The sequence below is a fragment of the Gymnoscopelus microlampas genome, assembly GCF_963454915.1.
Source record: "Gymnoscopelus microlampas genome assembly, chromosome: 5".
In the NCBI taxonomy this organism is placed as follows: Eukaryota; Metazoa; Chordata; class Actinopteri; order Myctophiformes; family Myctophidae; genus Gymnoscopelus; species Gymnoscopelus microlampas.
Window position 1 is genome coordinate 13,483,120 of NC_139942.1, and position 12,541 is coordinate 13,495,660.

General features: G+C 41.6%; 1 protein-coding gene across 3 annotated transcripts; it reads left to right on the plus strand.

The window, feature by feature from the left end:
• The first annotated feature begins 277 nt into the window (after positions 1-277).
• Positions 278-12,122, plus strand: LOC311046250 (uncharacterized protein). 3 transcript variants are annotated; one of them, XR_014600852.1, is made up of 7 exons: positions 278-529; positions 4,404-4,674; positions 7,099-7,199; positions 7,746-7,836; positions 8,238-8,576; positions 9,076-11,042; positions 11,123-12,122. XR_014600852.1 is itself a non-coding variant. In XM_084058458.1 (6 exons), the coding sequence occupies exons 1-6, from the start codon at positions 482-484 to the stop codon at positions 9,645-9,647; spliced, it is 1,422 nt and encodes a 473-aa protein (XP_083914584.1). In that variant the 5' UTR covers positions 278-481; the 3' UTR covers positions 9,648-12,122. The 3 variants fall into 3 exon arrangements, 1 of the variants encoding a protein (XP_083914584.1); XR_014600853.1 differs by having other exon boundaries at positions 9,076-11,031; XM_084058458.1 differs by having other exon boundaries at positions 9,076-12,122.
• The last annotated feature ends 419 nt before the right edge of the window (positions 12,123-12,541 follow it).

A 12,541-nucleotide genomic window follows, 5' to 3' on the forward strand; every position in this document is an offset into this window, starting at 1 on the left:
TATTTTTCTGTAAAGTAAATTGTAAATATTGGTAGTTGCGTTTTTTTGGGGGGGCTTGTTTCTAAAGTGTAGTTGCTTATTTTGGGCTTGTTTCCGAAATGTTGTTTAAACCAGTGGTTCTCAAACATTTAAGTGATTTAATTTACAGATTAATGTGTTTGTCTGTGGACCAGCATCTGAAAATATGTTATGCCAGGGTTTTCTGTCACAAAACCTGGCAACGCCGGTGACGTTTCATCAACACTTCCGGGTCGGCCGCCAGTGTTTACAACTAAACGGTACCGGGGGAAACGGCTTCCCCGAACCCAGATGTTACCCCACAACCACAACCACAACCACAACAACAACAACAAGGACCAAAGCTGACGTTTAAACCCGTCTGAAGCCGTTTCAAATAGGTCTCCTTCTGAGAGGAAGCGTCTGCTCGTGTGTCTATATACACGCACGACACGCACGCAAACGCCAAAACACACACGCAACAATGTCGGGGGCCGTCGCGTTCCACACTCAGCTCGCCTCCATCATGGAGGTAAGGCCTGTGTCGTGATTATTACGTTATTACAGTATTTACTACTAGCAGCTGATTGCTATTATCACCTGATTGCACTAGTGTCTCCTGATGGCAATGATCGTGATTATGCATCGGTCCTACAGATTGTACAGCTAATTACTGTGGGCTCCTCAATGTTAAATGCAGTGGTGGGGGGAAAAAGTACTCACATGTTTTGCAAGTAAAAGTATCAATACTCTATTTTGAAATACTCTTTTACAAATTAGAAATGTACTTGAATAAAAGTATAAAGTGTTGGTATCAAGAGATGTACTTTAAGTACAAAAAAGTAGAAAGTACTCATCATGCAGAATGTCCAATTTCACAATGTATGAAATGTATACAAATCTTTTTTTTTTAAATAGCAGATCTACAAGCTCATATGGCCAAAATGTATATAGGGCTGAAGTGGTTCATGTATGTTTTGTAATAATCAAAATCTACAAAGTAACTAGCAACTAAAGTTAGTTCTGGTGTAAATTAAGTATAATATTTGCCTCTGAGGTGTAGTGGAGTTGAAGTAAAAGTACTGAAAATTGGAAATACTCCATTAAAGTAAAAAAAGACCTCAAAATTGTACCCAAGTACAGTACTTCATACAGGTGCTTAGATACTTCACACGCTGAAGAGTGGACAGCTACACTGTGGGCTCCTCAATGTTAAAATGGCTGAAAATGTAAACAAATAAAGACTTTTGGGAAAATGGTCTGAAATAATGTGGTGTATTCATAATTTGAACATGTTACATCATTATCAAATCTACATTTACCATTCAAGTTCTTGTTTATATGCCCATAAGCCATAATGACTGGCTAGCCTATTAGGTTTTGTAGTAGTTGTAGACATGTTAGACCTTACATGTCAATTGTTCAAGCATGTTCAAATCATGTATGTTTTACATTACGTCAGACCGTTTCCCAAATTATTTTTTATTTTATGTTTCTACATTTTGGGTAAAATAGCCAATTTCACTTTTAACTTTTTAATTTGACAGGATCCTAATGGAAAATATAGCTGCAAGCAGCGATAATACGGGGCCAGTGAGAGAGAGACAGACAGACATGGAAACTAGAGAGAGAGAGAGAGAGAGAGAGCCATGGAAACGGAATAGATTGAAGAGAGACATGGAAACGGAATAGATTGATGAGAGAGAGAGAGATGGAAACAGAATGGATAGATTGGACATCTCAACCTATTGCCATTAACAGGAATCGAACTCTCAACCTTCGGACTAGGATAAGGATAATTCCTTTTAACAGGTCGTTCATGAAAGTCCTTGTGGTCTTGTTTCCAATGAGAACCTGTGAGCAATTAGGGGTTAAGAGTCTTGCTCAGGGACAAATTTCATTTCATCGACGCATATGCTGGGATGGCCTGGAATCGAACCTGGGGCAACCAGGGCCTCTGGTTCCCTAGGCGTGCTCACTAACCACCCAGCTATGGCCGCCCCATGATAGGCTAATAGGCTGCAACACTACCTACCTATAGTGCTATAGCTTTGTCCAGGCTGATGTTGTCTGTTGAAGATCATAAACTCTTGCCTTCTGTCATGAACCAAGCCAACACTAAGATCACTCGTTCACAAACCATTTACCAATAGAGAAATTGTATGTCTCCTCGCTACCGAAAACAGTGAAAGCAGCCGATCTACAAGCTCAGAAACACGTTGCTATCTGAAAAGTTTTGAGATTGTAGATCGGCTATTTTCAGAATGAAGTATGTCATACATTGAGAAATCGTACTCTCAAATAAGCATTTCAGGTTATCTTTACCATTTGCACATGTATTCATTGATACAGTCATGTTGTTTGCAATTCAACTTAAATTAAGTCTGCATCAAGTGAGGCTTGAACTGGCGACCTTGAGATTGTGAGGCACTCATTTAAGGGAGACGCCATTGGACCAACAGACAAGGAACTATGAAAAAGGAGATTACACAGATGATACAGTTTCACGCAAATAGCTGAAAAATCCTGGGTTTAAGTGTTTTTCAAACTGCTCAAAATTGCGGACAATCTACGGGCGGAGCTTACTGGTCAAAGCGATAGATGTGTTCCTCATGAGTCAAGGCACATGTGTAAGCAAGTTTCACGACTTTCGGCCAAACGAGGCATGACTTATGCCTGTTTAAAGTCTGCCTTTTCAAAAAAATGCTATAGCGCCCCCTTTTGGCCAATTGGAGTAAGATTGGTTTCAGTGATATTTGGAATGACCCTGTACATTTCTGCAAAGTTTCAAAGAAATGTGAGTCTGCATGTATGTTTTAGGCACAGATGAATAATTTTCATAAAACTGTAATAGTTAAAATCTATCTCCTCCTGGGATTTTTGAGCAATCTGCACGAAACGTTTAACACTTGAACTTTGGACCTCTGCCTACAAAAATTTCCAACGGATTTTCCATAAGTGAAAAAATGCAGAAGTTATGAGCCAATGGCTGTTTTTCATATAATTCAAAATGGTGGGCGATCTAAAGGTCAGAGGTCAAAAGTCAGACCACGAAAGTTGTCGGGCATGAAGAGACGCATGTGTGTATCGAAGTTTCATGGTTGTAGGTCAAACAGGGCATGAGTTGTACCTGTTCAAAGTTGGCACTTTCAATTGAGTGCTATAGCGCCACCCTTTGACGAATGAGTGTGAGAATTATTTCTTGGTAGTTTTTCATGAGCATCTACCATATGGCCGAGTTTCGTAAAAAGCGCATGCACGGTTAAGCCAGAACTGGCAAAAACAAGTATTTTTCAAACTGCTCAAAATTGCGGAAAATCTAAGGGCGGAGCTTAATGGTCAAATCGATACGTGTGTTCCTCATGAGTCAAGGCACATGTGTAAGCAAGTTTCACGACTTTCGGCCAAACGAGGCATGACTTATGCCTGTTTAAAGTCTGCCTTTTCAAAAAATTGCTATAGCGCCCCCTTTTGGCCAATTGGAGTAAGATTGGTTTCAGTGATATTTGGAATGACCCTGTACATTTCTGCAAAGTTTCAAATAAATGTGAGTCTGCATGTATGTTTTAGGCACAGATGAATAATGTTCATAAAACTGTAATAGTTAAAATCTATCTCCTCCTGGGATTTTTGAGCAATCTGCACGAAACGTTTCACACTTGAACTTTGGACCTCTGCCTACAAGAATTTCCAACGGATTTTCCATAAGTGAAAAAATGCAGAAGTTAGGAGCCAATGACTGTTTTTCATATAATTCAAAATGGTGGGAGATCTAAAGGTCAGAGGTCAAAAGTCAGGGGTGAAAGTTGTTCAGCATGAGGAGACGCATATGTGTATCCAAGTTTCATGGCTCTAGGTCAAACAGGGCATGAGTTGTACCTGTTCAAAGTTGGCATTTTCAATTGAGTGCTATAGCGCCACCTTTTGACGAAAGATTGTGAGAATTATTTTTTGATCGTTTTTCATGACCATCTACCATATGGCCGAGTTTCGTAAAAAGCGACTGCACGGTTCAGCCAGAACTGCGAAAAGTGGCAGAAGAAGAAGTGACAGAATACTGCCAATAACAATACGGTTCCAGAGCAGAGCTCTGGCCCCGTAACAAGGCATAGTGCTTTCATGGGTTTATCCGTTGGCTTTTAGCATCCTTTTGTATAGAACTGTACCTCTGCTTTTTTTTGCAAATAATCATCAATCAATGAGCTTGCATATCTGCTATTATTTAATAGCCAAAGAAATCTTAAAATGACACGGATGCTTTCCCGGTCTTAATGGGTTAATGTTTGACTGTACCACGTGCCGTTAACATTTTTGACTAATAAAGTATTCAATACTATCCCAATAAAGACAGAAAACCCCCCCAAAAATATCAAAAATAAATAAAATAAAATCTGTCTACATTGCAGGTGCTGGCCAACGCGGCGGTGGCAGAGATCTGCGAGCTGGTGGACAACGGCTATGCCGTGCTGCACGTGGAGATCTCGCGCAGCCAGAAGGAGAACGAGGCCCTGCGCCGGAAGCTGCGGCTCATGGAGCTGAAGGTGGCGCGCGCGTCGGCCCTGCGCGCCGCCCACCACCACCACCTCCACCACGGGAGCGGGGTGTTCGCCAGCGGCCGCGCCGCCGCACGGGCCGCCTCCCACCTGGCCGCCGGGGAGCTGAGGAGGACGCACCATGGTACGGTAGGGCAGTGGGCTCCCAAACTGCGGGTCCCCAAATGATTTTGGGGGGGGGTCCCCAGATGACTAGCTTAATGTGCGACATTGTTTTCTCACTCAACAGTAAACTAACCAACTAAGTGTATACAGGGTGTCTGCACATTTCTAAAGATACAATTTAAGGACTTTTAAGACTGTTTTAAAACCAAATTGGCCAAATTGTTAAATATTACATAAGAAAGAGGCAAACATTGTGAAAATAGCCAATCTATAAGCTCGCAACGCCTCGAAGTGCGAGGCGTTGTGAGCTTGTAGTTCGGCTATTTTCACAATATTTATCTGTGGAACTGAGTCAACCTAAATGTAATGCCTCAACTCTTACAATTCCAAGTGTTTGTCGGGGTGGCGGTCCCCCAGTTCAAATATTATTATTTGGGTGGGTCGCGGCCTAAAAAGTTTGAGGGCCCTTGCGGTAGGGCGTAGGGCTGCACAAGGCTGTCATATATACATGTGTGACTGTATGATGTATAGCTTTACCCTGGGAAGTAAGCCAATAGTTCCCAAGCCATGTGGCCCATAGGGAAGGAGCTTATCTCCTGTTTCTGTAGCGTGAGGCGCCTTAATGTACAAGCACACCCCCTGAACGCTAGTGTGTCACAGGGACTTTCCCCCATTCCCACCCTTGATGCTGAGTGCCAAGCAGGGAGGCATTGGGTCTCATTTTTATAGTCTGTGGTAAGACCCGGTCGGGGAATTTAATACCCTACTACCTTCCAGGCTCAGGGCGGACACTCTAACCACGAGGCCACTGAGCTTCTTTAACCTGAGACACATTCAGTCATAATGTTGTCTTTGTCTCTTTGGTACAAATATCATGATCAATATGTCTACAGATGGATATCTGTAGGTATCATATTGATATTAATATGTGTGATGTCATGATCAAATTTAATTGAATCAATATATGTATAGCATGAGCGATACAGATATCATGATCGATCATGTGCAGATTTTGAATACAGACTTGAGGCAGTCCCCACTTGGCCTGGCCAAGGGAGATATTGTGCTTATGATCTTTAGGCAGTACTACACTGTCAACCAGTATTGGGATCTAATTTTCTCTGGCTGATTTGAAGGCAGACGGGACACAGCCTGAGATTAGGGATGTGTTGGTGATGGTGGTAACGAAAGGGAGAAAATCAGGGGCAATGATCTAGAAGATCATAGAAGGAAAGGGGTCTAGAGCAGTGGTTCCCAAACTTTGTTGCTCGAGACCCAAATGAGAAATGTTATGTCTCTCTGGGACCCAAAGTTGTGAAAATAGCAGATCTTCAACCTCACAACGCATCGCACTGCGTTGTGAGCTTATTCTGTATTATTAACTGTGTTATTAACCCATTAAGAGAGGGAACACATCTGTGTCATTTTAAGATGTTTTTGGCTAATCAAAAATAGCAGATATACAAGCTTGTAGATCTGCTAATTATTTTTAATCGTGAAAAATGTGTGCATATATTTGTATATATATATGCTTTGAAGTGAACATTTTTAACTCAAATCTTTGCTTCTGTTTGTTCCCTGAAACAACATATTTTGAGATGGGGGTCCGCGACCAAATACATATCATTTTGGGGGTCCTTGACATGGAAAAGTTGGAGCAGCAACACTGATATAGCAACTCACTGTTAGGATTTAGAAAACATTTTTAGATATGTATTTGGCCGCGGACCCCCATCTCAAAATGTTTTGTTCCAGGGACCCCCCAGAAGCAAAGTTGAGTTACAAATGTTCGCTTTAAAAATATATATATTCAAAGATTTGCACAAACTTTCACGCTTTTAACTAATTTCCTGCCAATCACGCATAAATGCGTCCTATTAAATAGCGCACTTGTCTGCCAAATCGCATAAATGCGTTCTATTAAAACAATTAGGCACTCTGTTTTAGGCACCGTAACACAGCTCTGGGATGATCCATCGTCAATGAGAGAAGAAGTATGTGGATGTGAGATCATTCCAAAAAACGTCACTTCCGCCCTCCCTGACTATGGGATTTTCAGAAAAACGGCTGTAACCCAGTTGCTGTTTTTTGCATTGAAAACCACTGCATTGTTTTCAGCGAGCCCCAGCCCCAAAATGGCGGATCGCGGTTGGAACGTTGTGGTCCGTCTGAATACGCAGATCCCTCGTCTTACCCCTTCCCTCCGCCTTTTTTATTTTTTTGGAATACAATGTCGCCTCCACGGAGTTTCAAAATTCATTGGATGAAGGTAATTGCGCTGGCAAGGGGATAAAAAACGATGTTTAATACCTTGGCGGGTGATGTGTTAATAAAATAGCCAAAGAAATTTAAAATGACACAGATGCTTTCCTGGATTGAATGGGTTAATGTGTTATTAATTGTGTTATGTGTTATTAATGGTGTTATGTGTTATTAATTGCAGGTGAGGTGCCGTTGCCCAGGGTGACTGCCCACGTCCCCTTGGCCAGGTGTGAAGTTGTGGAGTCCACCGTTGTGGTGATAGAAGATGCTGCTCCGAGAAAGGTCTGTGTTAATATCCTAAGTCGTTCCCAACCTTTTATCACTACAGAGTGCAGACCCGTTCTTACCTTTCACAGAACACCCCTTTTTCACCTGTAATGACATTCCCAAAATAAGGACACTAGGTTGAAAGTGGTTAAATAACTTATTTAGATATGGTCGGATGTGGTGCAACATGTTCACAATTTCTGACTACCTTGATTGATTGATTGAATGCTTCATTATACTTTATTAGCAGGATTGTTAACAGTACAGGTCAGTCAAAGATTATGCTAATAGGATAACACAAAATGCCCTGGGGTGTGATAATTATAATTACCCTTTAAAACGTTTATTTCAGTATAGTAGGATGTTAGTCAAAGACAGATATCCTCAAAAGACATATTTATTCTCTATCGTATTTTACATTTAAAGTTGTCTGTCTGTCTTTCTGTCTGTTTGCACGTCTGTCTGTCTGCATGTCTGCCTGTTTGCACGTCTGTCTGTCTGTCTGTCTTCATGTCTGTCTGCATGTCTGTCTACATGTCTGTCTGCATGTCTGTATGTCAGTCTACAGCAGGTGAGCTGGTGAAGGTTAAAACTCCGGTCATTAAGGTGGAGAAGGCTGATGAACAGGTCTGGACTGACACTAAGCAAGACAGTAAGTCTTTTATGCGCACGCACGCACACACACAGACACACACACACACACACACACACACACACACACGCACACACGCTCACGTTTGTGCTACTATACTTGTGAAGTCCTCAACATTTTAAAATGGCAATGTTATGAATGACATTTTACCATTTCTTTGGTCGCTTTTAACCCTACACCTAAAGTCGGAAATAGCCAATCTAGCTCACAACGTTTCGCACTGCGACACATTGTGAGTTTGTAGATCGGCTGTTTTCGGTGCGCAACATCAGCGTACCTCTAATCCTATTTTTGCCATAATAAAACCATTTCTCTTATGAGGACCATGAAAATTGTACTCAATGTAGATTTCAGACATTAGTGCAACATTTTAACGTACAATGTTTGTTTTTTATCCTCAGATGATTTCCATCATATAGACGGACGTCTGGGGGAGATGGGAATGGACCCAGAAGCCCCGCCCCCAGTAACCAAACAGGAAGTGACAGAACGGGACGGCAGCAGGGCGTGTTCGTGGGCGAGCGGCGGGGGCATCAGCCCCAGCCCCCCGCAGCCGCTGGCCAAAAACCTCAACTCCATCAACAGTGACGCCGCGCTGCCGGAGAACGCCGGCTTCGACTGCATGATGTACGAACCCCCCATCCAGCAACACGCCACCCGAAATACCCAGAATCCCTCTGCGGAGGATCCCAGCTGCTCGTACAACATCAACGCCAACGTTCCGGCTGCCTCTGACCAAGGTTACTATAGTTTTACATTTTCTGTATTTCTTTCTTTTTTTCCCCCGTTTTGACCCCGTTTTTTCAATTTCGGTTTTGATTCGTTTTTTAAAGTTTAGTTTATAGTTTTTTGAAAAGGCTTAGTTTTAGTTTAGTTTTGATTACTTTTAGTTTCAGTTTTTCATTGTATTATGGTGTAGTCAGGGGCGAGATTCGACCAACGACATGCTCTGAAAAATAATGAAAATAGCAGATCTACAAGCTTACAACGCAGTGCATCGCGGCGTGTTGGGAGCTTGTAGATCTGCTATTTTCACTATTTTGGAAGAAAATATTGGATATTCATAATAAATGTCTCCATTATTTTAGTTAGTTTTGGATAGTTTTGAAACCACACAATACAGTTTCAGTTATCGTTTTCTTGTAAAGCCTCGCAAAGCTTTCAGTTAACTCAAATGTTTTTTTCTTAGTTATTTCATTTTCTTTAAGTTAACTCTAATAACCCTACATCCCGACACAGGGACCGGCTTCCCTTTCGTCATCGGCGAGGTGACCCGCGGCGCGGCCGCCGAGCGCCCCCAGGGCCCGCAGGCGTCGGAACCTCAGACGAGCGCGAGGAAAGACCCGCCGACCGTGTCCAACCCCTTCGTCCTGCGGGGGGAGGACTGGGCCTCGCCAGTCCAGGACGATTTCGGCTACAGCCGGGACTCTGACTCGGGGGGCAACAAGACGTTCGTCTGCAGCTTCTGCGGGAAGACCCTGGCGTGCCTGAAGAACCTCAAGACCCACATGAGGGTGCACACCGGGGAGAAGCCGTTCAGCTGCCCGCTGTGCGGCAAGCGCTTCTCCGACTCCAGCAACCTGAAGCGCCACCAGAGCGTGCACACGGGCGAGAAGCGCTACGGCTGCCTGCACTGCGGCAAGCGCTTCGCCCAGTCGGGGTCGCTGAAGGTGCACATGAGCGTGCACACGGGCTGCAAGCAGTTCAAGTGCCCGCACTGCGGGAAGACGTTCATCTCCGCCAACCACCTGCGGAGGCACATCAGCTCGCACGAGGGCGACAAGCAGCAGCTTCCGGGGACGTTTCAGTGATGTAGCTGTGCGCGTTGCCATCGAACCCGTTCTTCCAGTTCTGCGCGTCTGATGTCGTGTGGCTCAAATGTCGACCCGGGGACGCGACCGGAACAATTTGACGAGGGGGTTGGGATGCGGAAAGGGAGGAACCGGAATCCAACATTGAGGAAACGGAATGGGTTCCATTACATTTGGAACCGTTTCCGGAACCGTTTTTATGACACTGTCAGAGCTGGTATTGTGGACTTCACGTCTGCTATACAATTACAATACCAGTGGTTCTCAAAATGTTTAGTTTCCAGAACCATCATTATCTGAGAGTGTACAAATGGAACCAAATGGAACCGTAAGGGTCCATTTGGTTCCATTCTCTCAGAGTTACAGACCTGTAAGGGTCCATTTTGAACTTCTTATATACATCGTTAAAGGGAACCATTAAGGAACCGGAATCGTTAAAGGGTATCGTTAAGGAACCAGAATTGTTAAAATCCTAAAGGATCCCAACCATAGCTTTGACAAGATTGAGGGATTGGAACTGATATGAATTAAAGGTGCTGTAAATGATATTTCTTGGGTTAAAAGAAAAAGTGTTCTGTAAAAGTTTAAGCTCGATATTACTGTTACTGAACAAACACTCTATAATAATTATTACTATCAGAATATACGTTTTAACACTTATTTTAACAAAAGAAAATCACTTACAGCACCTTTTTAGAATGTATTGATACTAGGGATCTAATGATTCCCTCAACTCCATAAGATTCAGGATACTGAGTAAAATATAACATTTTTTCACAATTTGTATTTTCATATTTTTACAAAATGAGATTCCAGACAAATTATGATTATATTATAATTTCTCAGACAAAGGCTAGAAAGTACTGTATTATTTATTTCTTATCTTTTCTGTATCAAAGTAAAGAATGGTTAAGGTCATGGTTGATGTATACTCAACATCATACCAAAATAGATTTTTAGATATTTAAAAAATACATATAATATATATTTTTTCCCCCTTTTTAGCCAATTATGTTTACCACTTTTTAAAACAAAGTTGTATGATAGTAATTATTGCAATAGACGGTTTGTTCTGTAACAGTGGTCTCCCTGTCTCTTCATCTTTAGTAAACATAAAGTATGGTACATTTTTAGTTCGGGGTACTAAATTTATCCAATATGGGGAGAGAACTCATACAGGATACAGAAACAAGCAGACTAAATTGGAATTGGAATTGAATTGAATATTAATCCGAAAAGAATATTTAAATGAGTCACTGTGATACAGCGGCAAAAACCTCCCTCTCCTCCCGGCTTCCCTATCCTGAACTCGACCAGTGATTCTCAACCATTTTCACTTCAAGGACCCCCAGTTCGACATGACTAGGACACGGGCCCCCTTTTAGTATGAAACGGGTCCATTTGGCTCCATTTGTACACTCTCAGAGTTACAGAACTCTAAAGGTCGATTTGGTTCCTAACTATCAATCATTTAGCTGGAACCCCCTTGGGGGTCCCCAGGACCTAGACGCCCGTCGCCAGGCCAAACTAGATGCATTGCAGTTGATTCAAACCCCTATATTCCACGGTGGTGTGCAGGTACTTTACCCCTGCTCCGCCCGAGCGTCTTTACATCGGTTCACAAATATTGCGGTTGATCATATTTTTTGATCATATCGTTAAGCCCTTGTTTGACAATGTTCAAATAAATGACAGACAGTGGTACATTTTCAGCACGTGACTATCGTATGAAACTGTGGAAATGAAAAATTCCTATCCCTCAATGGCTAGAGCACAGGCACAAACTTTGCGTTTATGGAACTTTGTATTTGTATTGAATATACCCACCAAATGGAAGATGTAAATATAAGTTATAACAAAAGGGGTGTAAGTGATATTTTTTGTTATAATAAGTGTTAAATAGTTATATTCTAATACTTGTTATCGAGTATGTTTTTCAGTAACAGGGGTATCCCTGTTTCCCCAGCTCTTTAGTAAACGGAAAATACATTTTGGGATAACAATTTCATCCAATCACAAGAGAGAACCGGTTCATCAGCTTAAATTTGATCTGCTTCCAAACAATTGTTTGTTTGTTTGTTTCATCACTTCCAATTGCACTTGTTTATCTTGTATCTGGTATGATTTCTCTCTCCTGATTGGATAACATTGGTATCCTGACCTGAAAACGTATTTGCTGGTCACTGTCAAACTGAAGAGATAGGTGGTTACTGAATAAACACTAAAGCAATGATTTCTATCAGATTATAGAGCGCTAACATTTGAACAAAAGAAGACCTTTGTTTTAACCAAAACATATCACTTACAACACTTTTAAATTCATTTCCTAAAAGGTACAGCTTTGTAGTACTGGACATAAATGTTGATGTCTTGTGAGTTTGTAAGTGTATCGTTTCCCCTGTTACAGTATCTCTGATGGAACTTATCATGTGTACTATTAAACTTTATTATGAGGGACTGTGCAGAATCATATAAGTGGGATTTTGTCATCGCGTCAATCACATCATTGAAACATTTAATTTTGAATTTTACTTGGGTACTCTACATAAAGTATATTTTGAGAGATCTATACATTTTGTTTTACTTTTGACTTTCACTCCACTATATTTTAAAGATAAATATATACTTACATACTTCAGCCCTAGTTCAAAATAGTGATAATAGATCTACAAGCTCACAGTGTGTTCTTGCTTGTGAGCGTGCATGGCTATTTTCACTATTTCTGAACATTTCTGTAAGTTTATTTTTTGCGAAAATTTCTACATTTTACTACAGCAGCTTTGACATTACAAGGAAGCATTAAACAGTGAGAGGTAAGTGATATTTTTGTTGAATTAAATGGATATTCTACTTGGTTAAGTTGCTCAGAAAAAAAACGTGTATGACTATTGATC

Coding starts and splice junctions, on each gene's coding strand:
- LOC311046250 (XM_084058458.1), top strand. CDS start 482: ATGTCGGGGGCCGTCGCGTTCCACACTCAGCTCGCCTCCATCATGGAG. Junction 4,675..7,098: donor GCTGAGGAGGACGCACCATG/GTACGGTAGGGC, acceptor TATTAATTGCAG/GTGAGGTGCCGTTGCCCAGG. Junction 8,577..9,075: donor TCCGGCTGCCTCTGACCAAG/GTTACTATAGTT, acceptor ATCCCGACACAG/GGACCGGCTTCCCTTTCGTC.